General features: G+C 44.7%; 1 protein-coding gene across 1 annotated transcript in view; it reads right to left on the reverse strand.

Moving 5' to 3' along the window:
- Positions 1-26,570, reverse strand: part of LOC142574194 (uncharacterized) — a 48,916-nt gene extending 22,346 nt beyond the window's left edge. Inside the window, exons 1-2 of the mRNA XM_075683342.1 lie at positions 26,451-26,570; positions 20,912-21,021 (exon numbers count right to left, since the gene is read on the reverse strand). Of these exons, the coding sequence (XP_075539457.1) occupies positions 20,912-21,021; positions 26,451-26,526 (186 nt within the window). The 5' untranslated portion in view covers positions 26,527-26,570. The remainder of the gene's footprint in view (positions 1-20,911; positions 21,022-26,450) is intronic.
- Between the last annotated feature and the right edge of the window lie 1,406 nt (positions 26,571-27,976).

The following is a 27,976-nucleotide window of genomic DNA, read 5'->3' on the forward strand; positions in this document are numbered from 1 at the left end:
CAAAGTACGGGCAGCTTGTTTGCATATCGCACCGTGTCGGCCACACATCTGAACAATTTTTCGAATATTAGGAGCTACCGCACGATGTCAGCACCCGAGCTCTTAACCCCCCACGCGGTTTCATACAATAATTACTACAACGAACTGGCTCTACGACAATTGCAAGCAGAGAGGTTCATCCGGCATGATCCTCGACTTATATACCTACATTTCGTTCTTCTGGCTTTAAACTGCATCGTGGCCTTGCAAACTCACCATTCTCCACAGAGCTCAAAACTCACCTTATAAATAACTAAACATTCATACAATTGTCCGAAGGCTCTATTCATGCAGTGCATATCTCGCAGAGAAGTCCAAAGCCCGATCCGCCTCTTTCATGGCGCGACGGCGCATGAGCCCTGCCCTAGCGGATTAGTCGCGAAACGTTTTGGAAGGGTCGCGCGGGCGGCCGCGCGCCCAGAATTCACCCGAAAAAAAAAAAAGCGCTCGGACGCGCGCTGCTGCAAACACTCATGCCGTGTACCGCGTTGAAACTCTACTGGTAACTCGATGTCGGTGCGGTGCCGAAAACGTGCGTAGCGTAAGACCGCAAGCCCACTTTAAAGGAGAATGCGGCCAGGGCATCGTCCGAGTTGTCCGGACGGCACCGTGAGCCCGGTGCTTGCCGCCTTTCGAGAATGTCTCCCTTATTTAACGAACAGACCATGTGTTACACTTGGGCGATACTTATGTACATCAGGTTGCTGACGAAGAGTTTTTGCAGCGTCGGTCCTCACTTGCTAGTGGTGGCAGCGCGTTCCTGACTGCACGTACTCGTAAGGCGCGGCGGCACTGGGTCGATACGAGACCGACAAGACGCTCACTCCAATGATTAACCGACTATTATGCGTCACTGAAACATGTTTATCATACCAGGGCGACAACGACGCAACCGACGAGCGCGAGTTGTACTGCGACAGGCTTTCTTGTCGAAGGCACCGGGAAAATCAGCATGCCGACCATCGTTCGACCGAACCCCGCGCGATCAGCCGTCGAACCGACAACACAATAGCGACAGCGTCTTCGCTTTTTATATAATTAATCGTGCTCAAAATGAGTCAAGCACTCCTACCAAGTTGAAATGTACAAGCTTTAACCCTCTGAAGCGGTGCTCACGAAGTTTGATCCGATGTCGATCCTGTTCAGCGAAAGTTAACCTGGCGCCGTCGAGTTCGTGCACTCGCTACCGGCGGACCTGAACTGAAATGTAAGCAGTTAGGTCGAACGAAACTGCATATATAGTTCAATTCTGGCCTTACCGATTTGAAATCAGCTACACTTCACTTCGCACGCCACGTACACAATAAGCGGTAAGCGGTGACACAGCGCTGTGCCAACATCGATCTGTACGTCACCGTACCTGTAGGCTGTCGGCCGCATTCGCTACGTATATAGGTCGGCCTCTACGTGTTGCTTTGCCGACACATTTCACAATTTCAGAGATGCACTGTTTGCCTCCGCATCAAGCGGCAAGCAAGAGACGGTGTATTTGGTATACAGCAGCATAAACAACCGTCTCGCTGATTTATACCAACGCCGTGTGAGCGATGGAATCCGCGCGTTTTCGTGAGAAAACAACTTGGCTTACAAATGAGCACTTATGCGAGCACAGTTTTCTCTAATAATGCTCTATGGCACGCTAAAACTGTAAGTATAAAGAAAAGCGAGAATGACTTAATTAACAGCCCGTAATATATGTATGTGGATCACAGTTGCCGTTGTTTAAGTGGTTCGGCCGTTCATATTGACTCGTCTCAGGGTGTACCAACATGGTACATATGCGCAGTTATGCAGGTTTTGCTACATTTTTACACTATTTCATATCAGTGATGTACCTCTTCCACAATATTTGACGATAACAACGACCTGGGGCTGTAGATATCGATGTAAACAAGTGCGCCGCTTTAATTAATCCGACGCAGAAGGCTGCGCTCGAAGACTTTTTGAATATACGAAACGTTTAAATAATGTGTAAAAAGAATACTAGAAGTCATGTCCAAGTGCAGAAACCAGTGATAAGATCCAAGGCAGCTGTGCCGCCAAACGGAACTCAGCGTGCATTTATCGGCCGCACTGTTTGCAGAACAGCGCACTCAGGCCTGCTCACCCAGTAGTCATTGAGTGCTACATGGCTTGAGGAACGACATGCTGTCCCGAAGAAGCCATTAATAATGATTCGCGGTCCATGAAACGCACAACCGACGCGTACTCAACGTGGGCGCAGGTATACAAATCAACCGGCGAAAGCCCCGGAACCCTTCCAAAGCGGTTTCAGCGGCTTGCGGCAGAGGGCAGCACAGGAAAATGAAAGAGGCGGATTGAAACCATTAAGCCACGAACGCACTCATTACCAAGTGTCATACACACATTAAAGAATTTCTTGCGGGCAAGTCAGCGCGTTTCGATTTGGCCACCTAGACAGGCAGCAACGCTACTCTTAGTAGCAGTTGTGCGTGCTTTCTGCGTTTCGAAAACTGCAGACTCTCTTGAAACTTAGGCCAGTGAAGGGATATAAGCGTAATACACAAAGCCAGAAGACCATATTAAGGCGCAAGCACGAAGAAGCAAACTATCATTTCTATGGTGGCTGAACGATCGCAGCGCCAGAATACCATCCAGTAATGATTCTAGGAAACTAGACGTTTGCCGACTTCCAGATGTTTATTTCCTGAACTGGACGTTTTAGGAAGTTTCTGGCGGGTAGCCGAAACTAGCGGTTGCAAACTTTGTAGTCTTGCCCTGGAAGGCGTTTTCTCCTAATATCCACACAGTGGACAGTCTATTTTGTCTGCTACTAAAGTGCTGATTGCCTGGCAGCGCATGTCTCTTTCTGACGCGTACCCCAGCCCATCCCACCAGAACGTCAGCAGTAGACGAAGTGGATACTTACAGAATATGCCCCCCCCCCCCCCCGAAGTAGCCTTTTTCGCAAAGTCCTGTTCTCCAGAGCCCTACTGAAGGAGTTGTTCCTTCGACCAGCACATCTCTAACATTCAAGGGTACAGTCTTCGTACTTGCAACGTGATGAAACGACGCAAGCTTAGGAATACATTCTTTTCCCCTGAATGCTTTTCTGCGGAAGAGACGGCTCACCTCCTCCGTGAAGATCGCGGTGGTCTCATTAGGCAGCTGCACTCGGATTTCTAGTAGAGCTTGGGCTCGCTCTCTGAGTACGCCGCTTGTGAATGCTTGCAGGAAGCCGCTTCGGAACAGGTGCCACGTCGTTAAGGAAGCTTCTCTATTCTCGAACCACGTTCTGGCGGCGTCTTCCAATGCTAAAAAACATGTCGCAGCTTCTCCTCGGAGTCCCAGTTGTTGAACGTTGTAGTTCATTCATAGGTCTCCAGCCAGGATTCTGGGGCTTCAGACGATGATCCATCGAAGGTTGGTGGTTAAGGTTGGCGGGTCCAGAGGTTGTTGCAGCAGAATGGTGGACACTGAGCTAGCTGGTTTGTTCTTGAGCTCTCTGATCTTTTCGAGAAAAGGTCTGTGTTCCAGTAGCAGTCCTTGCTGCCTACGGCTAGCTCGCTGGTCCTTGGCGATGTTGGTGTTGGCCTGGAACATCGATCACGGCTTGGCGGGGGCGTTCGGTACATGAACGCACTAACACCTCTACAAGATATCACGTAGTAGTGACGGTGAAGAAAGCAGCAAAACTGTAAATGACGGAACTAGCGTCTTACTGGGAGAATCTGTGTCCCTAAAACACATAATGTAATAATTTAATCTAAGCTTAAACGCGGGGCCTCTACTAAGGGCGCAGTGGTATTGCCATGTAAATATCCATAATGAATTATTCTAAGCTTAAACGCGGGGCCTTAACTAAACGCGCAGCGACATGAAGCAAAAACAAAAAACACAATAATCGCTCTAAAACAGCAGTAATCAATGGGCGATTGCTTGCATTCTTCGTCGAACAGCCGCGATCCACCACCATCGTCGCTCTTGCTCGTGAAGCAGCAATGGAAACAGTTTGTGCCTGGCGAGCTTTTTGTACGTGTTAAAGCACCTAACTACGCAACAGTCCTTTCAAAACATCGCTGAAGGTTCACAGGAGCGTTAAATCACAATCAAGAACGCAAACGTGACAGCATGCGCATAGGCGCTGACGGGAATAGAGCTGCCTGAGCCCGCGTACGCTTCGTAACATGGGCGACAGGCGGCGTTGTCCGCGTTGCGCGCATGGCGTATATTCTAGGCACTATCGTTTTATCAAGGGCGCTGCGGGATAGCCTGCCGGATACTCTACAGAAAGTGGCTTGAAGCACTGATAGTGGCGTCTGGCTTCTCCACCAGCTGCATGTGCAGGCTCGGCCACATTAGTTGATCAGCGCACTCATCACTGTTATTTATATAGAACACAGATTGTACGCAGTAACAGTTCGTAAATTTCCCCACCTGTGCATGTCTGCAGTAATCTTTCAAGTCTTGATCTAGAGATTGGTTTGGTCTACTTGGTCTGTCATTAGGCGTAGTGAACCTCAATAGTACAATGGAGCTTAGCAGAGCTTTCAAGTCTGTGTTCACTTATTTGGTTGTGAAAGGTATTCTCGCGGCGAAACTGAGGCAGCACCAAGCGTTCGCTTCTCGCTGCCGGCGGTCTTCATCACCTGAGCGTTTTGACAGCGGGTGCTCGTGGTCATCGAGTGAGATGTGTTTGCCTGTACGTGCGTGACACCATGCTTGTCATAGGTGCGCCTAACAGTTCGGGGGCAGGTGTGCCCCTCCCCCCACAGTCAGAATTGAAAAGGAAAAGTAAGCCATTTATCCGCCCCTCTACGCGCACACAGTTGTGAAAGTGGGCACTGTCGGCTGCACACTGCACAAATGCAACAAAACAACAGCTGAGGCCAAGTTCTCTCACAGAATCGGGCTGACATAGGTACGGTTTCTTTATCGCTTATTGCCTGCTTTCTGGCTTCGCCTCCACGTGCTGTAGTATAAGGTGAGTTACTCCGTACTTTGCGGTGCGAAACGCCTGCAAAGGCGTTTCGCACCGCGAAAGTAATGCAAAAGTCTGCATTACTGAGAAAGCAATTGCTAGGCTGTCCAAAATAAGTTTAATTTACCATCATTTGCATGATGCCGTGTTTGTTGGGGCCGACTAACCTAACCATCTTTAAGAACAAAAAATTATACTTCCTTTTGTAACTTGCCGTTATTTCATCATTTTTGCCATTTTAGTGATTTGACTCTAGATTGTTACTTTTGTCTGTTTACGGCAAAGTTCGCTATTTAGCAATCAGCGGCATTTTGAGTGACTTAGTGACTTAGTGCATTTTTAGGTTGGCGATATTTTAAGCACTGATAGGTTATACAGGTTTCTTGAAAAATGGCCTTGATGAATGCGCTTTGGTATTCAAATGCCACATGTAAGTGGCCGAAACTCGCTGTACAATGCGTAGGCTCCGGGACCATGATAAACCAACAGTTGCCTTCACATTAGTAGCCTGCACGTTGTTATAGTGCTTCACAGCACAGTGGTCGCCATAGCCTTGACATTGCCGTCACAAAATTGAAGTTTATTTATTATTTACAGAACCTATGGTGTCACTAAATCCATTCGATTGGTAGACGCTTGGATAGCGTGTCAGAGAACTAATTACCAAAACCAAGTGGAATAACCTTTCCGTTGAGATTTATAACACAGCAGATGAATAAGACATATCCATTATCGGAACGGCTTTGCTCGTGCACACGCGACTGAAGAAATCGCTTCTGTGTCACACATCTTTGGGACCAATCAGTACGTCAGGGTATCTTTAAGCTAGATGAAGGGCGAAAAGATGGTATTTAGCCTGTACAAAGCTCGGGTAATAGTCATTGGCATGTTCAAAACGTGCGTCCAAGCTCGTTCCAGAGAATCTAGTTCTGTTACCACGAATATTGACAAGCACAAAAAATTTAGGGATATTATGCAGCCTAAATGTAATTCCACACTAGGAAATCTACATTGCCTATATTCTTTTGAATCGTGCAGTATTTGTAACCTTCCAACCTGAAGGTAATGAAAAATTTAAGCTGTCATAATCCAGTATGTAAATATTAGAGGTAGACGATCGAATATGGACTTTTTGAAATGCGAATCGAATACGAATAGTAAGTATCGAATATCGAATAGACAAAAGCAGACGCACAGATTTGCAGCAGCAAATTTTGTTGAGTATAATTAGGAACATGCTTGCACGGAGTAGAGAGTTTTATACACACGATCACAACAGTCATGAAAAGAACTACACGAATAGCCACTTGAAACCTTTAATCCTGGTGGTAAACAAGCTCTGCAATAATGACAGGCATTTGAAACTGATCAATTTCCCAAAAGCGCCTAATAAATAGTTCTTGAAAAAATATCAGAACTTATGGAAAAAGAAAAAAGAAAGACGCGAAGGAGGTATTTGTGTGCCCTAGAAAGAACACAGAGCCTTTTACGAGAAAAAACATCATTGCTTGTAAGGTGAGAGATAAAACTCCCACATGACCAGGCTGCAATAAGTACCAATTGGTAGGTCATAAGCACAATTTAGCCGATCGTCAAGTATTCGACGAAAAGAAGGGGAACTGAGGGGCCCGGTTTTGTAAGAACGCTCGCACGTATTTGTTAGTCAGGACCATATGATAACAGATAATGAAGGAATAGAAAGCATACGATAAATTATTTGTAGCTTCAAATTAAAGCGCAAAAATGAGAAGCTCATCAGAAATGGAGTAAAACTCAAATTACTGACGGTGAGAGACGAATCCACAACCTCTGCCTTACGCGCGCGTTGCACTACAAATTGTGGTAAAGCGACGACGGCGGTTCCCACGTGCGTGCAGAATTGGGTATTTATGTTTGAACACAAGACCCAGCGTGTTAATCAGCGCAAAACTTCCACCGCAAAGCTGAAGAAAAATGTACATTTTGGGGTTTTACGTGCCAAAACCACGATGTGATTATGAGGCACGCCGTAGTGTCTGGAGACACAGGAAATTTGGACCCTCACGGGGTTGTTCAGCATGCACCTAAATCTAAGTACTCGGGTGTTTTTGCCCCCATCGAAATGTGGCTGCCGCGGACGGGATTCGATCCCGCGACCTCGTGCTTAGCAGCCCAAAACCGTAGCCACTAAGCAACCATAGCGGGACACGCAAAACCGAAAACAACGCTTGTATTACCGATCTGGTTTCTGCATTGCGCAAAAAAATCTTGTCGCTGTTTCACTTCGGATAATTATAATTTGCGGTAGTGTCATCAGCAGGTGAAGAACCCGATTACAACAGTTGGTTGTTGCGAAGTATTTGGTTAGTTTTGATATTTGAAAATACCGAATAGTACATTTTCGAATACTAATAAAATATTCCCCAGAAAATAAAATATTCATATGCGAAACTTCTATATACGCCTATCCTACGGTAAATACATCACTAAAGTTAAAGCCCTCCGTACTCTGTTTGTAAATTCACCATTTTCCGTCAGCTGCACGAACGTTAGACCAACATGACACGTATAAGCAAAATATGCACTTCACGCTACGTTATATTAAAGTGTTTCAATATACCTACGTTCATAACATCCCCTTCGCAGTGAAAGCGACAGTTTCGGTGACTTTTTTTCTCTCACTACAGTGACACGCTTCCTGAGATGTTGCAACACTAGATTGTAATCGTTCATTCAGATTCTTATTCAGATTCAGATTTATTCGTTCCAAAAAAAAGAAGTAATTACATGAGAAATATACAGACGAGGGTCCCAAAGTAAAAGAACTGTAGTGGAACCCTCGGTTAATAATGACAACATTGATGGTGATATAAATAGTCAGCAAATTAGCGTATTATAAACAACATCTACAGATCAAATACATCATTAGACATGTCATTTACAATCAAACACGAAAAAGCACGTTATAACAGAAAGTCGGAAAAAAGCATGGATGAAATACAACAAATGACATGTGAGATAAATGTCAGAGGTACACCGCTAGATCGTAGTTAAGTTATCGCAGTAAATGATGCTTAAGGTGATTTTTAAAAACTGCAAGAGAAGTACAGGATTTTATGGTTGATGGTAATTCATTCCAAAGAGAAATTGCAGCGAAGGAAGATGTTTTTTTGCCGTAATTGGTATGAACCATGGGTAACAAGAAATTGTTGTTAGCTGCAAATCTGGTCATATTTTTATTCTGCAAAAGGTCAGTTGCAATGAACGGATACATAAGGTTATTATGAAGCAACTTGTGGAGTAAGACGAGTACGTTAAACTGGAACAAATTATTAATAGGCAATATATTATACGCGCGAAATAACAAAGAGGCATTGGATTGCATGGAGCTAGAAGTGATAATGCCTATTGACTGATTTTGGATATGTTGAATTGATGATAAGTGACAAGCGTACGTGTTGCCCCATGAAACAATGCCGTAATTAATGTGAATATGAATGAACGCATAATACAACGCTAGCAGAGCCTCACGAGAAAAAAAAGGGCGAGCTTTAATTAATGCACGTATACCAAACGCAGTCTTGTGCTTGAGATGTTGGAAGTGAGAGCGAAATGTAAGGTTAGGGTCAAGATGTATGCCAAGAAAAGTGACATCGGTGCTAACGGGAATTGAATGACTTCCAAGCTTTACTTCAGGAATAGAAGTTAAGGCCCTTTGAGCACTTTTGAATAACATAAATTTAGTTTTTAAAGGATTAAGAACTAAGTAATTGTTGCTACACCATTTTATAATGTTACTTAATGCAATATTTAACTTAGAAGTAAGAGTAGTAACAGATTTGTCAGATGAAGCTATGGTTGTGTCATCTACGTATAAAATGCAATGAACGCAGTTGGTGGAGTTAAGAGAATCCGGAAGATCATTAATATATAAAAGAAAAAGCAAAGGGCCCAGAACTGATCCCTGTGGTACACCTTGGTTAATACATTTTGTTACTGAGAAAGTATTTGCTGCATGTACTGCGTATGGCCGGTCACGTAAATGATTTTTTAAGAATGTTAGCGCAGGAACGGTTATACCATAAGAGTCAAGTTTATTAAACAGGGCTTGATGGTTAACCGTGTCATAAGCTTTACTGAAGTCTAAAAATACAGATCCGACTAAGTTTCCCGAGTCAATACATTTTTTTATGTAGTCAGTTAGAGATAGAACAGCTAGATTTGTGGAACTTCCTGGGCGGAAACCAAATTGATTGTTCTTTAGCAATTTAAACTTTGTTAAGTAGTTATTAAGACGTTTAACAAATAATTTCTCAATGAGTTTACTAAGGCAGGAAAGAATTGCAATTGGTCGGTAATTATTAACTGTATGTTTGTCGCCTTTTTTAAAAACATGAATAATCTTGGCATTTTTTAAAAATGAAGGGAATGCACCTTCTTTGAACATAAGGTTGATAATATTACAGAGCGTGTCACAAACTAAATGCGCAACCAGTTTTAAATGCCTGACACAAATATTGTCTAAGCGAGGCCCTGTATTTTTAAGGTTAGCAATCGTGGAGCACACTTCATTTGGTGTAGCTGGTAACAAAAAGAATGATTGTGTCGTACGGCTCAAATTATTATGAAACTGCGCATGTATGTTGTTATTAGCGTAAACAGAAGAAAAGTAGTCCGAAAACGCGTTAGCAATTTCGTAGGGCTCAGAAAGAGTGAGACCATTGTAATTTATTTTGGTTATAGAGGCATCAACAGACGATTTGTTTAGAAAAGAGTTCAATAACTGCCATTGCTTTTTGGGGTTGTCCTTATTCTGATCAAATTTATTTTCATAGTACTTTTTTATTGCCTGTTTAAGTAAAACATTCAGCAATTTACAGTACCTACTATAGCGTCTAGCTAGTCTAGTATTAAAGGTCTAGTCTATTAAAGCTAGTCTAGTATTAAAGCTAGTCTAGTATTAAATATTTTAGGTATTAAAGTATTCATAATGTACAATTTAAAACTTTATCTCTCGATGACAAAGATAAATTTCATAGACTCATTTTCAGCCTTTTATATTGGAAGGGCAGTCGGGTAAAATGCAAGAAAGGGGAACGTAACAGTGTACGTGGTACCTGGATCTGCTTTCAGTTTGCATTCTTCACCCAGTCGTAAACGTTAACATTTGTATAACCTCCAATGGATCATCATCATCATCAGCCTGGTTACGCCGACTGCAGGGCAAAGGCCTCACCCATACTTCTACAACTACGCTGGTCATGCGCTAATTGTGGCCATGTTGTCCCTTCGAACTTCTTAATCTCATCATCCCACCTAACTTTCTACCGCCGCCTGCTACACTTCTCTTGGAATCCAGTCCGTAACCCTCAATGACCACCTGTTATCTTCCCTTCTCATTACATGCCCTGCCCATGCCCCCCCCCCCCATTTCTTTATCTTGATTTCAACTAAGATGTCATTAACTCGCGTTTGTTCCGTCACCCAATGTGCTCTTTTCTTATCCCCTTAACGTTACACCCGTCATTGTGCTTTCCATAGCGCGTTGGGTCGTTCTCAATTCAAGTAGAACCCTTTTCGTAAGCCTCCAGGTTTCTACCCCGTAGGTGAGTACTGGTAAGACACAGCTGTTATACACTTGTCTCTTGAGGGATAATGGCAGCCTGCTGTTCATGATCTGAGAATATCTGCCAAACACACCCCAGCCCATTCTTATTCTTCTTATTATTTCAGACTCATAATCCAGATCCGCGGTCACTATCTGTTCTAAGAAGATGTATTCCCTTACCACTTCCTGTGCCTCGCTACCTATCGTAAACTGCTGTTCTCTTCCAAGATTGTTAAACGTTACTTTCGTTTTCTGCAGATGAATTTTTAGACCCACCCTTCCGCTTTGCCTGTCCAGGTCAGTGAGTATGTATTGCAGTTTGGCAATATGTTCAACGAATCGCAACTTACTAAGGTATTCTCCATTATCTCTTATTCCCAATTCTTTCCAATCCAGGTCTCTGCATACCTCATGTAAACACGCTGTGAACAGCATTGGACAGATCGTATATCCCTTCCTGGCTCCGTTCTTTATTGGGATTTTGTTGGTTTCCTTATAGAGGACTACGGTGGCTGTGGAGTTGCTACAGATATTTTTCGGTATTTTTACATGCGGCTCGTCTACACACTGATTCCGTAATGATTGCTGAGGTTTCGACTGAATCAAACGCTTCCTCGTAATCAATGAATGCTTTATGTAATGGGTGGTTATATTCCGCACATTTCTCCATCATCTGATTAATAGTGTTTATATCTTCTATTGTTGAGTAGCCTTTACAAAATCCTGCCTGGTCCTTTGGTTGACAGAAGTCTAAGGTGTCCTGATACTATCCGCGATTACCTTAGTAAGTGCTTTATAGACAACGGACAGTAAGCTGATCGTTCTATAGTTTCTTCAAGTGTTTGGCGTCCCCTTTCTTGTGGATTAAGATTATGTTGGCGTTCTTCCAAGATTCCAGTGTGCTCGAGGTCATGAGGCATTGCGTATACGGGGTGCCCAGTTTTTCTAGAACAATCTGCCCACCATCCTTCAACAAATCTGCGGAAACATAATCCTCCCCAGCTGTCTTCCCCCGTTGCATAGACCGTTCCCTCTTCCATTATCTCCGTGGGTGCCACTTGTACTGTATAAATCTCTATAGAACTCATCAGCCACTTGAACTCCATATCCATATTAGAAATGATATCGCCGGCTTCGCCTCTTAACGCATATATCTGATTCTTACCTATTTCTAGTTTCCTCTTCACTCCTTTAGGCTTCCTCCGTTCCTGAGAGCATGCTCAATTTTATTCCTATTATACTTCCTTATGTCAGCTACCTTACCCTTGTTGCTTAACTTGGAAAGTTCGGCCAGTTCTATTCTAGCTGTAGGGTTAGAGGCTTTCATACATTGGCGTTTCTTGATCAGATCTTTCGTCTCCTGCGATAGCTTACTGGTATCCTGTCTGACGGAGTTACCGCCGAATTCTATTGCGCACTCCTTAATGATGCCCATAAGATTATTGTTCATATCTTCAACACTAAGGTCCTCTTCCTGAGTTAAAGCCGAATGCCTGTTCTGTAGCTTGATCCGGAATTCCTCTATTTTCCCTCTCACCGCTAACTCATTGATCGTCTTCTTATGTACCAGTTTCTTTCGTTGGCTCAAGTCTAGGCTAATTTGCGATATTACCATCCTATGGGCACTGCAGCGCACCTTGCCGAGCACGTCCACATCTTGTATGATGCCAGGGTTAGCGCAGAGTATGAGGTCTACTTCATTCCTAGTCTCGCCATTCGGGGTCCTCCACGTCCACTTTCGGTTATCCCTATTGCGGAAGGTATTCATTATCCGCAAATTATTCTGTTCGCCGAACTCTACTATGATATCTCCCCTGGTATTCCTATAACCTACGCCATATTCCCCCACTCGCTTGTCCCAAGCCTGCTTCAGTATAGTGTATAATGTTTTGACTTTACCGATTGTCAATTCCACGTCTTCATGGAAGCTTTCGAACTTCGTCGTCATCATGACTGGATGTAGGAGCTTAGACCTATGCGACCTTCAATTTGTACGTCTTATTAAGTTTCTCACCAAGACTTGCCACCCTCTCATTAATGCTACAGAATTCCGGTATGTTACCAGCTATATCTTATTAATGGGGAATCCGATTCCTAGTACTCGTCTCTCCGCCAAGCAATGTGCACACGAATTGCCCGCTTTTTAGCACTGGATATGCTTTCGCCCTCCTAACCTCACTGAGCCCTATTATATCCCATTTACTGCCCACTAATTCCTCCAATAGCACTGCTAGACTCGCCTCACTACACAACGTTCTAGCGTTAAGCGTTGCCAGGTTCAGATTCCAATGGCAGCCCGTCCGGACCCAGAGAATCTTAGCACCCTTTGCTGACTCACAGGTCTGACAGCCGCCGTGGACAGTTGCTTCGAAGCTGCTGGGGACTGAGGGCCGGGGTTTTATTGTTGTATTCATATAGGAGGTTGTGGCAAAGTGCTGCGCCAGGGTGGCCAATCCTGCTCTGGTGAGGGACTGCGTTACCGGTTCTGGTCACCGAGATCAGGCCGCACTCCAGGCCTCTTTATGCAATTTTATGAATACGCAGATTTTCTCTTTTTTTCACTCCAGTGGAAAATTGCGCGGGGCCGGGATTCAAACCACGATCCTTTTGCAGGCGAGGGGGATACTCTACCTCTATGCCACCACTGCACCTTTTCCAACAAATGAACATGTCATTAACACATTAAATAAAAGAACGTGTCATGGTTTATTATACTGTGCACATAAGCCGCCAAGGTTTGTGAGTGGTGGCACTGGCTAATACTCCCGGGGTTAGTTCTTGTAATAACACATAAATACCCCAGAAAGTGAATGGAGAGATGGCGCCGTGGTAGCTCCAGTGGGAGAGCATAGCATGCGTAATGCGAAGACTTGGGATGGTTACCTACCTGGGGCACGTTGTTTTTTAATCCACTTTCAAATCCATTTATTTGTGATTTCTTTATTTCAATTAGCAAGTATAAGTAATTTCCCGTGTGTCCACCATGGTGTCCTTATTTGTTGGCCTCTTATGACATGATTAATAAAAATCGGGCCCCTCGGTTAACCCCATTTCAGCTCCAGACAGTGGAATTTGGCGTTTTCCCATCGGGTGAAGGACTGCTCTGCACCTTGGATTTCTGCCATAGGTAAGCGAGATGCACTGAATTTTTTGAGTTTCTACAAGCGGCTAGTGCATGTGATCTGTTTGCGCTCATGCTCCTACGGAAGTCGAGTCCCATTCAAGTTTTTCGATCCATAGCAGTTAAAGAAATATTTCGCCTTTGACGCTATACAGACAAAATATCCTAAGGGTCCGAAGATTCCGCGGATAACACGAAATACTGAACGATTCGTAGGTCGCGTATTACTCAATGCAAGAAGTGCACAGTTGATGCCCAGATGCAGGGCGTCATCCCTGTTTTGTGCTATATCAAATGCTTTACACGGTTTTAGGTCGCAGAATTGCATCTTGCTTGTGAAATTTTACTTGCGCTGCACCGGCGTTATTAAATTGTTCGTGCAGGAAAACAGATTTCGCCGACCATTTCATCAGCATCATTCCTGCGTGCAAGCTCATTCCGTCTTTGCAGTTAAGTCCAGTGAGCGAATCGTCTACATAGAACGAAAACTTTAACTGATCTGCCATCATGCTGTTAACGCTAACAACATTGTCGAGATGATGTCGAATGGTTGCTTACAGCAGCCGTGAACTTGTGGTGTGTGGTGCCCCTGCAAGAGGAGTCAAGTCATGCGCCACCTCTTGCAGTTGATCAAACTCAAATTCTGTCTGCATCGTTCTAATACCAACACAAGCTGAAAGCTATCGCGGTCTCTTTCTCGAATTCAAACTTTCAGAAACGCCTTCAGCACATCAGTAGTTAATCTCATACGTTGAGACCGAAATTTCAGCAACAGTTCTAGAACTTCGAGAATCAAGTTTACTCGTTTGTCCAGGGACTCATTCATTGACGGAAAACTGGAGAGAGGAGGCGTCAGAAGCAAATAGTTTCGTTGTTAAACGATCTTCATTCGGCACTTCCCGGTCAGGCATACATTAGATAAGCGGCATCTACCTCTCACATGAAGGCGCGAGCTCTGCTTGTTCATCAGTAATATACCGCCTTATTATATTTTATTATCTTAGCAGCAATCCGCTTTCTTTAAAAGCTGTCACAAGAAAGAAATAGTTATTCGCAAAGTTTCGCTCCGGTCGCCCTTCAAGTAGTCAATGCGACCCCTTTTTCACGGAAGAAAGATTTTGTAATAGCCATTGATTTTGCTAAGAGACGATTAGAAGCTCTCAGGTAATGCATTCTGCTCAGTTGCTTCTTGCCATTAAGAATTCCCAGGGTTTCCAGTTCCCAAAACTGAGAGCTGTGCTGACTTGATCTTTGTCGTCCTCAGCATTTACAGGGTTTTGCAGTACACACAGCATGCAAAGCAAACTAGCGTGTTAAGATCTATTTCCTGTAGTACCTAAAAAGTACATCAAAAATTATAGTTCATGGCAACAATATTTGACTTCATGTGCCGTGTAATTTCAGCTGTCAAAATATAGAACATCTGGTAATCATCAATAAGGTTTACTCTGCTCTCATCTCTTTTGCTAGATTCAGACATAGCTATATCGCCATTTCTTTTTTCGTGCCACAAGTTTATTTATGTTTATTTATGTTTAGTTATGTTACTATGTTTGTAAATAAAAACATAAAGCTACTGAAACAAGCAAGAATTGCTTGGAAAATCACGGGACTTTCCACTACATTAAGGCTGCACTTAGCGTTGTCGAATTGGCTCTGCCATGTGAATCTCAATAGGCGACCTTTCTTGCTGCCTCACAGCTTCATTAAGCCGAACGTGTTGAAATACAGAGCAAAAGCTCCGGCTACCGGAAGCTTCAGTTTCCTCGCTGTATCTTGCGTCAAAAAACTTTGGTGGCCTCCATCTATCACGGCTCATGTAAAAAATCGTGGAGCGTCGTAACCTGCCAGGCTGGAAACAGTCGGCAGAAAAGCTGGCTTTTCCCTCTTGCCTTCTTGGAGTCAGATGCAGCAGCATTATACGCTTTTTCAGCATGGGAAGCAGGCGATAACGCACTACTGCCACCTGATTACAAGGAAAAGCATGTAATGTTTGCAGGTTACCAAATAATGCTTCGACGACGTTCACCTGAATGATGTGCAGCAAAAATAACGGAATTCACGGCGAAGACTCTCTGTCTTTCGCTTATCTGTCATGAGGGATCGACATTCCTTTGAACAATGGGCTATGTCGCATAAAAAACAGCAGGCTTCTTTCCTGCTGACAGAATTGTAAGAATATTGAAAACATGAAACGTTAGGCTTCGAAAGAGGCCGTTGGTGATCGAGCCCGACGGAATCCAACCGCCTCAAGGGGCGGACTGCCTGCAAAAGTGAGCTGCGTTCAAAAGGCATTTGTCTGCCTATTGAGCGCCTGCAAGAGGCAGGCGCAACGCCTGTTTTGTTTCGAATATGGACTGAGTCCTCTCCCGACTGCCGTTCTGAAACTTTAGGGAAATTTTCCTAGACGTGAAGATTTTACGCCTTCTTTAGAGGAAAGGGAGAATTTATTCATATCTAGAAAAACATTGCGCATGACATGGAGGAAAGACAACATTTCAGACGTGATAAACCACTGTGCAATGCCGCGATGACCAATCATAGACTGCTCACGTGACGGCATGTTTTGATTTCAATCACCGCATGTTACTATCACATTAGCATGCGAAATAACATTTATGATGGTAGTGCAGTTTAGTGAACGCATCCCGCCTTGTAAACGACAGTGTTTGCATTCTCTAGGATCGTTCACGATGCATTCCGACTGTGCTATTCCTGTTGGTGCCTCTAGCTACGCTGACGCACTTTGTGCGCTTTGAATAAATACTTTACCAGTAACGACGAAACAAGCGTGTGTTGCAACAACGATCAAAGCAGCAGAGGACACGCTTTGCGTAAGCGAACACGTATACCTAGCTTCGAGCACAAGGTGGTCGTGATGCTGAGCAGACGAGTGTACGCGCTGTGTTGAAGCTTACCGGATACTGCCGTCTTCTGCATCAGCAGTGTTCTACATAGTATCAGCGTTGATATGGTTACGGGGATGTTGGGAGTATAGAAGATTATATTTACAATATATATACACAAAATGAGTCTGAGTAGTTAAGATGGCTGACCACCAACAACCCGCAGTAGCCAGTCCTCCCCCCCCCCCCCCCCCCCCCCGTCTCGCGATCTTCTTCTATTCTTCGTTCATCCTCCCGAAACAATTTTTTCGGGCAAGCTGTGGCATGAAAAGAATTTGGCCGGTTATCTGGCTGCTTAGCTGCAACTGATTTAAAATCGCAAGCGTAGTCGTAGCACGTCCGCACGCGGCATGAAAAAAAAAAATCGACTTAATAGTTCGAAAAGGCAGTTATGATGACAAGCATCTCTTCGCTAATTCAATTTTTCATAGACTTCGTGGATGGCAGTAAATTCCCCGCTTAGCAGTTAAAGCGAACAAATAAAAAAATCCGAAGACACCTAAATGCATTTTTCGAGTAATGAATCAAAAAGCATTAGTGTCGAATTGAACACCGCACAGTGATCCAAGTTCGCCCTACAAGTAACGTACCATAGCGGCGCGTGGTGCCCGAGCCAGCAAGCAGCAGCAGCCTGCGGGGCCAACGTCACATGCGACTAAGGTCCTGCGCATCTTGAGACCGCGGAAGCACCGTTGGCCACCAATACCGGCAGGTGCACAGAGCAGCTAACCCCAGTAGGGTTGAGAGATATAGATCGCGTTGTTCCTTCCGAGGCGAGAGCGAGCGTTGCATGCCGTCGCGGCGGTGCCCTGTCCCCTCACGCAACACCTGGTGCGCTAAATCTCCAGCAGTGTCCCCTTTCGTCCGCTCTGTTCCGTGCAGGCGATGCGTCGCGGCCAATGGCAGTGCCAATGTAGGTGCCCTTTCACTGCTACAGATGACAGACTTCGCCGTTTTTCGCTCCAATGGCCATTTGACGATTTTGCATCAAAGCACCAGCGCAAAAAAAAAAATTGCTGGCTATTTTATATAAGCATGACATAAGCATGAAATGGCAACCGTCAAAGCAGGTTGCCTCGACATAACACTAGCCAGAATCTTAAAATGGGTGCAGCACGTAGGCAACAGCATACCCCACCACACCGCAACACACCATACTCTGTGCTGGTTGATATGGACGCTGCCCAGCTAGAAAAAGAAACCCGGCTGAAGGCGGCACTACAGGCTGTGAAATACGTCAGGGAGACGGTGCTCACTGCCCAGCTGGAAGAAGAAAAGCGGCTAAAGAAGTCGCCGCGCATCGTGGCGCCATCTCTCGAGGTGACGCAAATACTGCGCCGCGGAATTCACAGGCTGCGGGCGTTCAAAAGGGGACAGGCAACCCTGTCTCAGCGCCACAAGATGACAAAGAAATGTATGATACCCTGCATCTGCGTTTTGAACGTTGCTATTGGAAAAGTCACATAACACTGCAATTTACCATAAGCTGTAGCTGGAGTGGTATTGTGAGCACATATAAGGAAGAACTGGGAAGAAATATTTTTTGTAACTTGTTGGCAGAATCACTAGGGTATGGAATTCAGTCCTGTACAAAAGCTTTCGAGGCCACAGACATTTTCTCAAGTTTTGAATGGCTGCCCGGATGATTACGTCTTGTTATCGCAACTTGCCCGTATGTTCTCGTTTGAGTACCTTGGTAACGGCTCTGGTCTTAGACTCAAGGTCGCTTGAAGGTCGCCGACAATGGGAGCTAAAAGCATTCCACGGTTAAAAAATATCATCATCACCTTGGTTACACCCACTGCATGGCAAAGGCCTCACCCGTACTTCTCATACTAGCTCAGTTATGTGCTAATTGAGGCCATGTTGTCCCTGCAAACGTCTTAATGTCATCCGCCCACCTAACTTTCTGCCGTCCCCTGCTACGCTTCCCTTCCCTTGGAATCCAGTCCGTAACCCATAATGACCATCGGTTATCTTCCCTCCTCATTACATGTCTTGCCCGTGCCCCCCCCCCCCCCATTTCCTTATCTTGATTTCAACTAAGATGTCATTAACTCGCGTTTGTTCCCTCACCCAATCTGCTATTTTCTTATCCCTTAGCGTCACACCTATCATTCTTCTTTCCATAGCTCGTTGCGACGTCCTCAATTTAAGTAGAACGCTTTTAGTAAGCCTCCAGGTTTCTGCCCTGTACGTGAGTACTTGTAAGACGCAGCTGTTATACACTTTTCTCTTGAGGGATAATGGCAACCTGGTGTTGATCCGATAATGCCTACCAAACGCACCCCAGCCCATTCTTATTCTTCTGATTATCTCAGTCTCATGGTGCGGATCCGCGGTCACTACCTGTCCTAAGTAGATCTATTCCTTTACGACTTCCAGTGCCTCGCTACTATCGTAAACTGCTGTTCTTTTCCGTGACTGTTAAACATTACTTTAGTTTTCTGCATATTAATTTTTAGACCCCCAAAAATATAGTATGGGGTGAAGAATGTGCTAAGCCTGAGGAGATTTGACGACATTGAACAAATTCGTCTTCGCTAAACGCATTTGATAGAAGACTGATGTTACCGAATTTTTTTAAATGCATTTGTCCAGTGTGATCGAGCGTGTTCAGGCTGTGTTGGTCATTTGCCAAATTCGTGCCATCTCATCGTTCGAATATCTGTGCAAGTATCAACACTTCCTGCTCCGAATCTTGCGTTCGGAGCAGAAGATTTATATTTTCTTCAAGACAACGTTAACCGAAAGGGAAGGAAATAATAAAAAAATGCATTTTCACAACATCACAAGTTCTCTATGAATAAACGAGCTTCGGAAGCTTCAAATTGCAAAATTTCAATCACAGTCACGTGAAGAATGCAGATATATGATACATAAATCGTTTTTCTGCAACGCCTAATTTTTTTTTTTTTACGTTTTAGGCGGCACGTAAAATGGCGCAGCCTAGATATCCAATGTCAGAATGCAGTGACGTATGGTTTTTTTTTTTTTAATTTCAGAGAACAGAAATAATCTGCAACACGGGACTTTCCCTAACATTTATGCCATCTTCGGCTGGTCGTTTCTGAACGTTCTGGAGCGCTCTCGCGAGCGGCCTTGTCTTCGGCTAGTTGAAAGAGGGCGCGCGCCCTGCGTTCGGCTGGTTTTTCTCGATTGCTCTCCTACATCTTCGAGCTCTCTGAGCTGCTCCGAGCCCTGTCGTCGGAGCAATCGTCGAGATTGAAACGTCATCACAGCGCTCCTTCCCTGCAGGCCCTCCGTAACCTAGGCAACGTAGGCCACTGCACGCTGGCGTCTCGGCGAACGCCCGTCCAGCCGGCGCCTCCACAGGTTTTCCCGGTAGCGCCGGGCATAGAGTTTCCTACAAAAATTACTAGAGGGAACTCTGGCGCTGCAGTCGTTGTCCTACTATGGGAATGATGGGAAGTACATGGATTTGTCTGATCTTCGTGCTTGTGGATTCAAACGTCCTTGTTGCTTTGTATATTACGCTACATAAATATTATTGTCGTATATTTCTGCGCAATCTATATTCTTCGAAGTGCAGAAGACGCTGGGAACGCGTACAATTGCTATTAATTGCAAGGATTGAACTTGTCCAGGTGGCCAAATCGAAACGCGCCAAGCGTCTCAAGGCACTCGCATGCCTGCGATAAATTCATAAGGGCGTTTCATTCGCTTGTCGATACATGCGTCCGTGGCTTAATGGCTTCCATATAGCCTTCTGTGCTAGAGTCCCTGTGTTCGCATGCTGCGGTCGGGCAATTTTAATTATGTTTATTTAATTGTTTATTGAGCAATATACTGTTGAAAATGACGAGTTTACAAAGCTATAAAGCCGTTTGAAGCCAAAAGGACGAAGTTTAGGCAAATCCATGTACTTCCCACAATTCCCATGCTGGGACAACCGCTCTCATTGCAACTCCCGTAGACACTAGCGCCAGAGTTCCCTGTAGTAATTTTTGTAGGAAACTCTATGGCGCCGGGAACATTTAGATAGACGAAACATCGGACGTTGGAAGTAGTCACGTGGTTTCGCACCTGGCATTTCCTCCTACGAGAGCGAGTCGCACGTTCGGCTTGAGCGCTTGTCCTGTACCTCTGAGCTCGGGGAACACCGGATACGCCCGACTCTGCTTCGGACGATGGAGGCGACCAGTCGAAGATGCCATTAGAGTTGCCGGAATTCTCATTTCTCACGTTAGTTTTGGCCTTTAGTTGTTTTATTCTGCTATGTTTTTCTTACAGTCTTCTTAATTACTGCTGGAATTGCTCGACCAAAACAGTTTAAATATGATTCCGTTACTTGCCTTTATAACTAGTTCGTTTGGCGGATACGGTTGAATATCTTTTATTAGCGGAATGCATTCCCGCACTGTGCGTTGAGTGGCTCGTCCAATCTCGGTTGCGTAGTAGACCACTGCGAATCAAAGACAACAAGCGTTGGAAAACAAATCCTGCAAAGTTATCCCTATTATTATTGCATTCAGGTATCGCCGCGATGCGGTTATGCAATGAAATGGTACCAAAATTTGTATCCAATTTGTGGTGTTAAAGACTGAGGACATTAAGTAGACAGGTCTGTTGCTGTTGTCCTCGACTGGTTAACAACTAAAGAGCACCAGGCAGTCCACAGTGCAATCTTCGCTTCGAGCGACTGGAGGCATGCCATCTCATGCCACACTCTATCACGTATTTGTACCGTGCAAGCGAGGGCTAATGGCATATAGATTATTTTGGAGCAAAATATATTTCAAAAAGACGTGGTACTTTATTAAATGGAGAATAGAATTTTTTTACGAATAATCCCCAGTTAGAGGTGCGCTGCACTCTCCTTTGTGTAACGCCATCAATATGATTCTGTAATTGGCCACCACCCTTCTGACCACCGGCAAGCTAATTTAACGACCTCGTTTTGCCGCAAATAAAGTTGTTTCTCGCTCTGTCCTTCTGTAGTTGCAATCTACTGTGCTGAAAGTAAACGTTTCTTTCTCACGTGTAATTGTGACTACAGCTAAGCGGCCAAAGACAGACAGACAGGCAAGGTTTCTTTCTTTTGTGTTATGCAGGCTTTCGCTTGAATAAACGAAAAACGGTAAACAAAGGCTTTTGTATATGAAATGTTGAGCATCTTTAAAGCTTTCCGGCTCGATGAATTTTCCACAGGCATTCAAACTATAAATCCAGAACCCGCCGCTGTTTGGAAGGTCCGAGCATCGGACCTAGGATTGCTGGGTGGCGTTAACGGATCGTGGAAAATAATTAGACAGCTTTAGTTTAGCGTTTGCAACCGAACGTAAAAGCATTACGTACGTAAAGAAATAGCGTCGTCCTCACTGCGCAAGTTCGGAACGCTTTTGGGTTCCCTGCGGTTTACGTGCGCTACTTCAAAATTACTCGACGCATTGCTGCTATGCTAATAAAGTCACGCTTTCATTTCAGGGTTCTTTTTTTTGCCAGTTGTCTTAGTCGTGCACTGACCGCCTAACTGGCAATTCTAATGCCACAAAAACATGCCGCCAACGACACCTCTTAATGCTCCCTAACCTCTCGCTTCCCCAACGCCCTCCCATGCCTCCTTCCTTTTTTTTCGTGTTCTTTCTACCCCCCCTTTTTTTTCTCTCGCCTTTCCTTTTCTTTCTTTTCTTTTCTCCCCGCCTTCCCACTCCCCTGCTCTTGTCCCCTCGTCTTGGGAACGGTGCTCACAGATGTCGGGCGACAGCGGTCATTACCTCTGAAGTCTCTCCCTTTGTAACCAGCCGCCACCGACGACGCACGCGCGTGACGTCGCTGCACTGACCCTTTAAAACTATCATGCCAATGATGACGAGGCCGCCTTTGACGAATATAGGTCCTCCTATCGAAACGCTGGCCGGCCTTTTTGAGGCACCTTATCCCTGTTTACAAATTTTATACTCCATTCCATATGGTAATTCTAAGTCAGTAAGGGTCGCTCGAGGCGGGCTAGGCTGAAGACTTGCAATGCGTAGGGAAAGCTTTGCCTCCCTTGGGAGCAACCTAGAGTACTGCTCTGCCACCTCTTTAATGACGCGGGCTCAGGTAATGGCAGCGCTATCAAACGGTAAAGCTGTTGTGGCTCTTTCCGAATACCTCTGACAACTCGCCAGGTTTTGTTCAGCGGTTTCCGTATGCCCATCGTACCCACAAGTGCTCCTCCACCTTTTTCAGTTCGGTATGGTGAGGCAACGCCGCATGTGTCTTTGTGCCCATCGACAAGTTCTGAGAGCTTCCGTATTATTACCACGTAGAGCGTACCTTTCGGCACGCCTTCGAATGGCGCATAGCCTTTCGAATTCTTCGTCGTTAGCAGGTACATTATGATACTTAGTGGCAGAGCGGATACTTTGAAGCAGTGAGCTGTTCTCGATATTAATTCTGCATTCGTAATCGAGGCTGTGATGTCTACCGCTGCTGTGTAAGTGTTCTAGTCTACGACTTCAGTTTCGCTTTTCTGGACGAATCGCTACTGTGAGTCTCGAAATCTGTACACCAGCCGAACATATAGGCAACTTCCCTTGTGCGAATGTGACGTCAGTGCAGCTAACAGTCTTTGTGTTTTTAGGCATCTTGTGCTGCCATCATTCACCAGCTCTCTATTGTATCTTGCAACAAGGTTCACCAGTTTAGCACCACAAGCAAATGTATGTGAACTGCCCCAGACCTCGTTAAGAGCACTAAAACCACCCCAAATAGTATGTGGAGATTGATACCCTTTTCTCTTAAGGGATAATGGCAACCTGCTGTTCATGATATGACAATGCTTGCCAAATGCACCCCAGCCCATTCTTCTGATTATTTTAGTCTCATGATCCGGATCCGCGGTCACTACCTGTCCTAAGTAGATGCATTCCCTTACCACTTCCAATGCTTCGCTACCTATCGTAAACTGCTGTTCTCTTCCGAGACAGTTAAACATTACGTTAGTTTTCTGCAGATTAATTTTTAGACCCACCCTTCTGCTTTGCCTCTCCAGGTCAGTCAGCATGCATTGCAATTGGTCTCCTGAGTTACTAAGCAAGGCAATAACGTCAGCGAATCGCAAGTTACTAAGGTATTACCCAATAAATCTTATACCCAATTCTTCTCAATCCAGGTCTCTAAATACCTCTTGTAAACACGCTGTGAATAGCATTGGAGAGATCCCATCTCCCTGTGTGACGCCTTTCTTTATTGGGATTTTGTTGCTTTCTTTATGGAGGACTACGGTGGCTGTGGAGCCGCTACACGTATCTTCCAGTATTTTTACATATAGCTCATCTACACCCTGATTCCGTAATGCCTCCATGACTGCTGAGATCTCGACTGAATCAAACGCTTTCTCGTAATCAATGAAAGCTATATGTAAGGGTTGGTTGTATTCCGCAAATTTCTCTATCACCTGATTGATAGTGTGAATATGGTCTATTGTTGAGTAGCCTTTACGAAATCCTGCCTGGTCCTTTGGTTGACAGAAGTCTAAGGTGTTGCTGATTCTATTTGCAATTACCTTAGTAAATACTTTGTAGGCAACGGACAGTAAGCTGATCGGTCTATAATTTTTCAAGCCTTTGGCGCCCCCTTTCTCATGGATTAGGAATACGTTAGCGTTCTTCTAAGATTCCGGCACGCTCAAAGTTATGAGGCATTGCGTATACAGGGTGGCCAGTTTTTCTAGAACAATCTGCCCAACATCCTTCAACAAATCTGCTGTTACCTGACCCTCACGAGCTTCCTTGCCCCTTTGCATTGCTCCAAATGTTTTCTTTACTTCTTTCGGCTTTACTTGTGGGATTTCAAGTTCCTCTAGACTATTCTCTCTTCCATTAGCGTCGTGGGTGCCACTGGTACTGTATAAATCTCTATAGAACTCCTCAGCCACTTTAACCTTCTCATCCTTATTAGTAATGATATTGTGGGCTTTGTCTCTTAACGCATACATCTGATTCTTGCCTATGCCAGTTTCTTCTTCACTGTTTTTAGGCTTCCTCCTTTCCCGAGAGCATGTTCAATTCTATCCATATTATACTTCCTTATGTCAGCTGTCTTACGCTTGTTGATTAACTTGAAAAGTTCGGCCAGTTCTATTCTAGCAGTGTGGTTAGAGGCTTTCATACATTGGCGTTTCTTGATCAGATCTTTCGTCTCCTCCGATAGCTTACTGGCATCCCTGTCTGACGGAGTTACCGCCGAATTCTATTGCACACTCCTTAATGATGCCCATAAGATTATTGTTCATATCTTCAACACTAAGGTCCTCTTCCTGAGTTAAAGCCGAATGCCTGTTCTGTAGCTTCATCCGGAATCCCTCTATTTTCCCTCTTACCGCTAACTCATTGATCGGCTTCTTATGTACTAGTTTCTTCCGTTCCCTCCTCAAATCTAACCTAATTCTAGTTCTTACCATCCTATAGTCACTGAAGCCCACCTAGCAGAGCACGTCCGCATCTTGTATGATGCCAGGGTTAGCGCAGAGTGGAAAGTATATTTGAGTTCTAGTTTTGCCATTCGGGCTTCTCCACGTCCACTTTCGGCTATCCCGCTTGCGGAAGAAGTTATTCATTATCCGCATCACATTCTGTTCTGCAAACTCTACTAGTAACTCTCCCCTACTATTCCTAGAGCCTATGCCATATTCCGCCACTGACTTGTCTCCTGCCTGCTTCTTGCCTACCGTGGCATTGAAGTAGCCCATTAGCACAGTGTATTTTGTTTTGACTTTATCCATCGCAGATTACACGTCTTCATAGAAGCTTTCGACTTCCTGGTCATCATGACTGGATGTAGGGGCGGATACTTGTACGACCTTCAATTTGTACCTCGTATTAAGTTTCACAACAAGATTTGCCACCCTCTCGTTAAGGATATGGAATTCCTGTATGTTGCCACCTATGTTCTTCGCGGGCTTCGTTCTGGCGGACGACAGCGGAGGCGCGCTACGTTGCTGCTTGGGCCCCGTGGGCTTCGGGAGCCGGTTGCTGTGCTTCTCTCGCAGGACGGTGACCCCCAGATCGGCGATCGTTGAGAGCAAAGAAAAGAGCAAGAACCAACTCTACGCTTGCTACGCTTGCTTTCCTGTCGAGAATGCTCTGTCATGCTGACAACGCGCATGCCGTTCGTGACTTGGAACTACCGGGCTCGCAGCGCTATAGAAAGGAAATGCGGGCAAGACAGATGACGAATATCATTGAGGGACAAATTTACACCCCAAAAGATGCAATTTTTTTAAAGAGTGTAGTACTTTATCGACGCGCTACGTACTGATAATCTCAGAGCCACAGCACAGAGCATAAGGGGGGGGGGGCAGAACTGGGCGCAAAATGATGCCTGTTGGAGAGAACTGAAACATAATTTGATGCGCTCCCGACCTTCGCATTGAACTTAAATCTAGATCCGGGCATTATCCCAATGATTACAGAAAATCCTACTTTCACGGTCATCCACATCAGAGGCTTCGCACCGTGACATGATGTGGCTTTGTAAAATCAAAATCTTCGGAAATATTTGAAGAGGCTTCAGGTGCGTACTCGTAGAATAAATGGGGCTACAATTTCAGTAACCGCTCTGTCTTTGGCCCAGCCCACAATACATTTTCGCGCTGTGTTTTAGCATTTACCATTACCGCAGGAACATGCACCGCCTCACATGCAGTAGTCGATGGCGGGAACTAAAGAGAAACTGGTTTCAATTGAATTTTGAAAGAAGCAAGATTGTGAAAGAGATCATCGAAGACCGCCTGGTAGATATCATTTATCGAAATGAAACTTAAACATTACGTGATGCGCTCCTTAGCTGCGCAGTGCAGTTAACTCTAGAGACAAGTACTACGACAATGATTACTGGTAATCCTACCTTCACGGTCGTCCACATCACAGACTTCGCACCGTGACACAGCGTAGCATAGTAGAATCAAAATTTTCGGAAACATTTAGAGACCCTTCTGGTATGCACTCGTGCAAATCGCACGACTAATAGGGCTGCCCAAAATAAAGGAAGTGGGGGCGCCCTACTTATATGCCAGCTTTAGAAAGAGAAGCAGACAGGTTCTTTTTTCTCCTTTCTCATGGCAACCCTCGGCACGATCATTATAAAATAGCGGAACGTGCCTCGCCTGTCGTTTTTCATGTGTAGCCGACGCGAGTTACGTTATTTATTGCTCTCGCCCTTCATCGGTGATGGGCAGGAGTGCTCGTGCACATCGTCGTCGTTGTTGGTTCAGGTTGTGAAGAAACACAGCGCACCGTTCATGAGCGAACATCCCCGACGTGCTTCACCAGAACGCCTTTCAGGCTACAACATTTCCGCTGAGTAAAAAAAAATCTGGTAGTTAACATGCCTGCCTATGCAGTTCGCCTGCATCTGCCGAAACGAGAAATAAAGAAGATGGCCGGCTCCGAAGGTGACCTCGGAAATCATGCGTACAGTTAAAACAGTTGTGTCGTTGTAATTACAAAGGGTGCGTCGGTTTGCGGTGGCGACAGAGTCCTAGTTGGGGTGTCATAACAAACATGTGCATTTTATTATCTCTAGGTAATCGCGGTTACTTAGCTAATGCGCAGAACAGGCATATACTAGGGAAAGTAGGACAGCGCTTTTTTAGAGCGAAGTTTTCTTTGCGAATCCTTACGGTCTTTGCAGGACGAAGCTGTTCTTGCTGTCTTGCCGAAAAACTCACGCTCAGAATGGTATAACGCGTTATTTGTAGATTCAAGCCTGTCCAGAAGCGGCATCTCTTAACCATAGAGCGATATAATATTCCTTTTTATCCTGTTATGCTCCCAGGATCAAGCATTTAGCATACTATAACCTCATCAGATCAAAGCTACAGTATGCTTGTACAGTTTCGCACCCCTAGACTAAACAGAATATTGAGACACTGGAGTCAATCCAGAGGATTGCCGTGCAAAGCCGTACGCAATTTTTTTTTTTTTTTTTTTTTCAAGATGCCGCAGTAGAGATTCACCTTCCCATTTAAGGAAAAAAAGCATCCCGTCCCATCACTGCAAGCACGAAGGAAAATTCAGACTAAAATTTCTACTTTTACTTACTAACAATAAATTTTATGTGTGTCCTCAATCTTATCTTATGCCCATTACTACTCGTCGTACAGGGCATCATCATGGTCAGTCTCTAATTCCATACCACGCCAAAATAAACGTCTTTAAGTATTCTTTTTTACCACGTACAATTGACGATTGGAAAAACTGCCTTTTAAAGTGATTATGACCATTGAATCCATTGACAAATTGATTGCTTCTTGTTCATATGCATGTCTCACACTGTATAAATCTTGTGCTGTTACTATACAACCTATCCCATTGTAAATAAGCTCTTATGTTTTGTGCTGTCACTACACTTAATTTATATTGTGCATTGTT

Source organism: Dermacentor variabilis, chromosome 3 (assembly GCF_050947875.1).
Source record: "Dermacentor variabilis isolate Ectoservices chromosome 3, ASM5094787v1, whole genome shotgun sequence".
Classification (NCBI taxonomy): Eukaryota; Metazoa; Arthropoda; class Arachnida; order Ixodida; family Ixodidae; genus Dermacentor; species Dermacentor variabilis.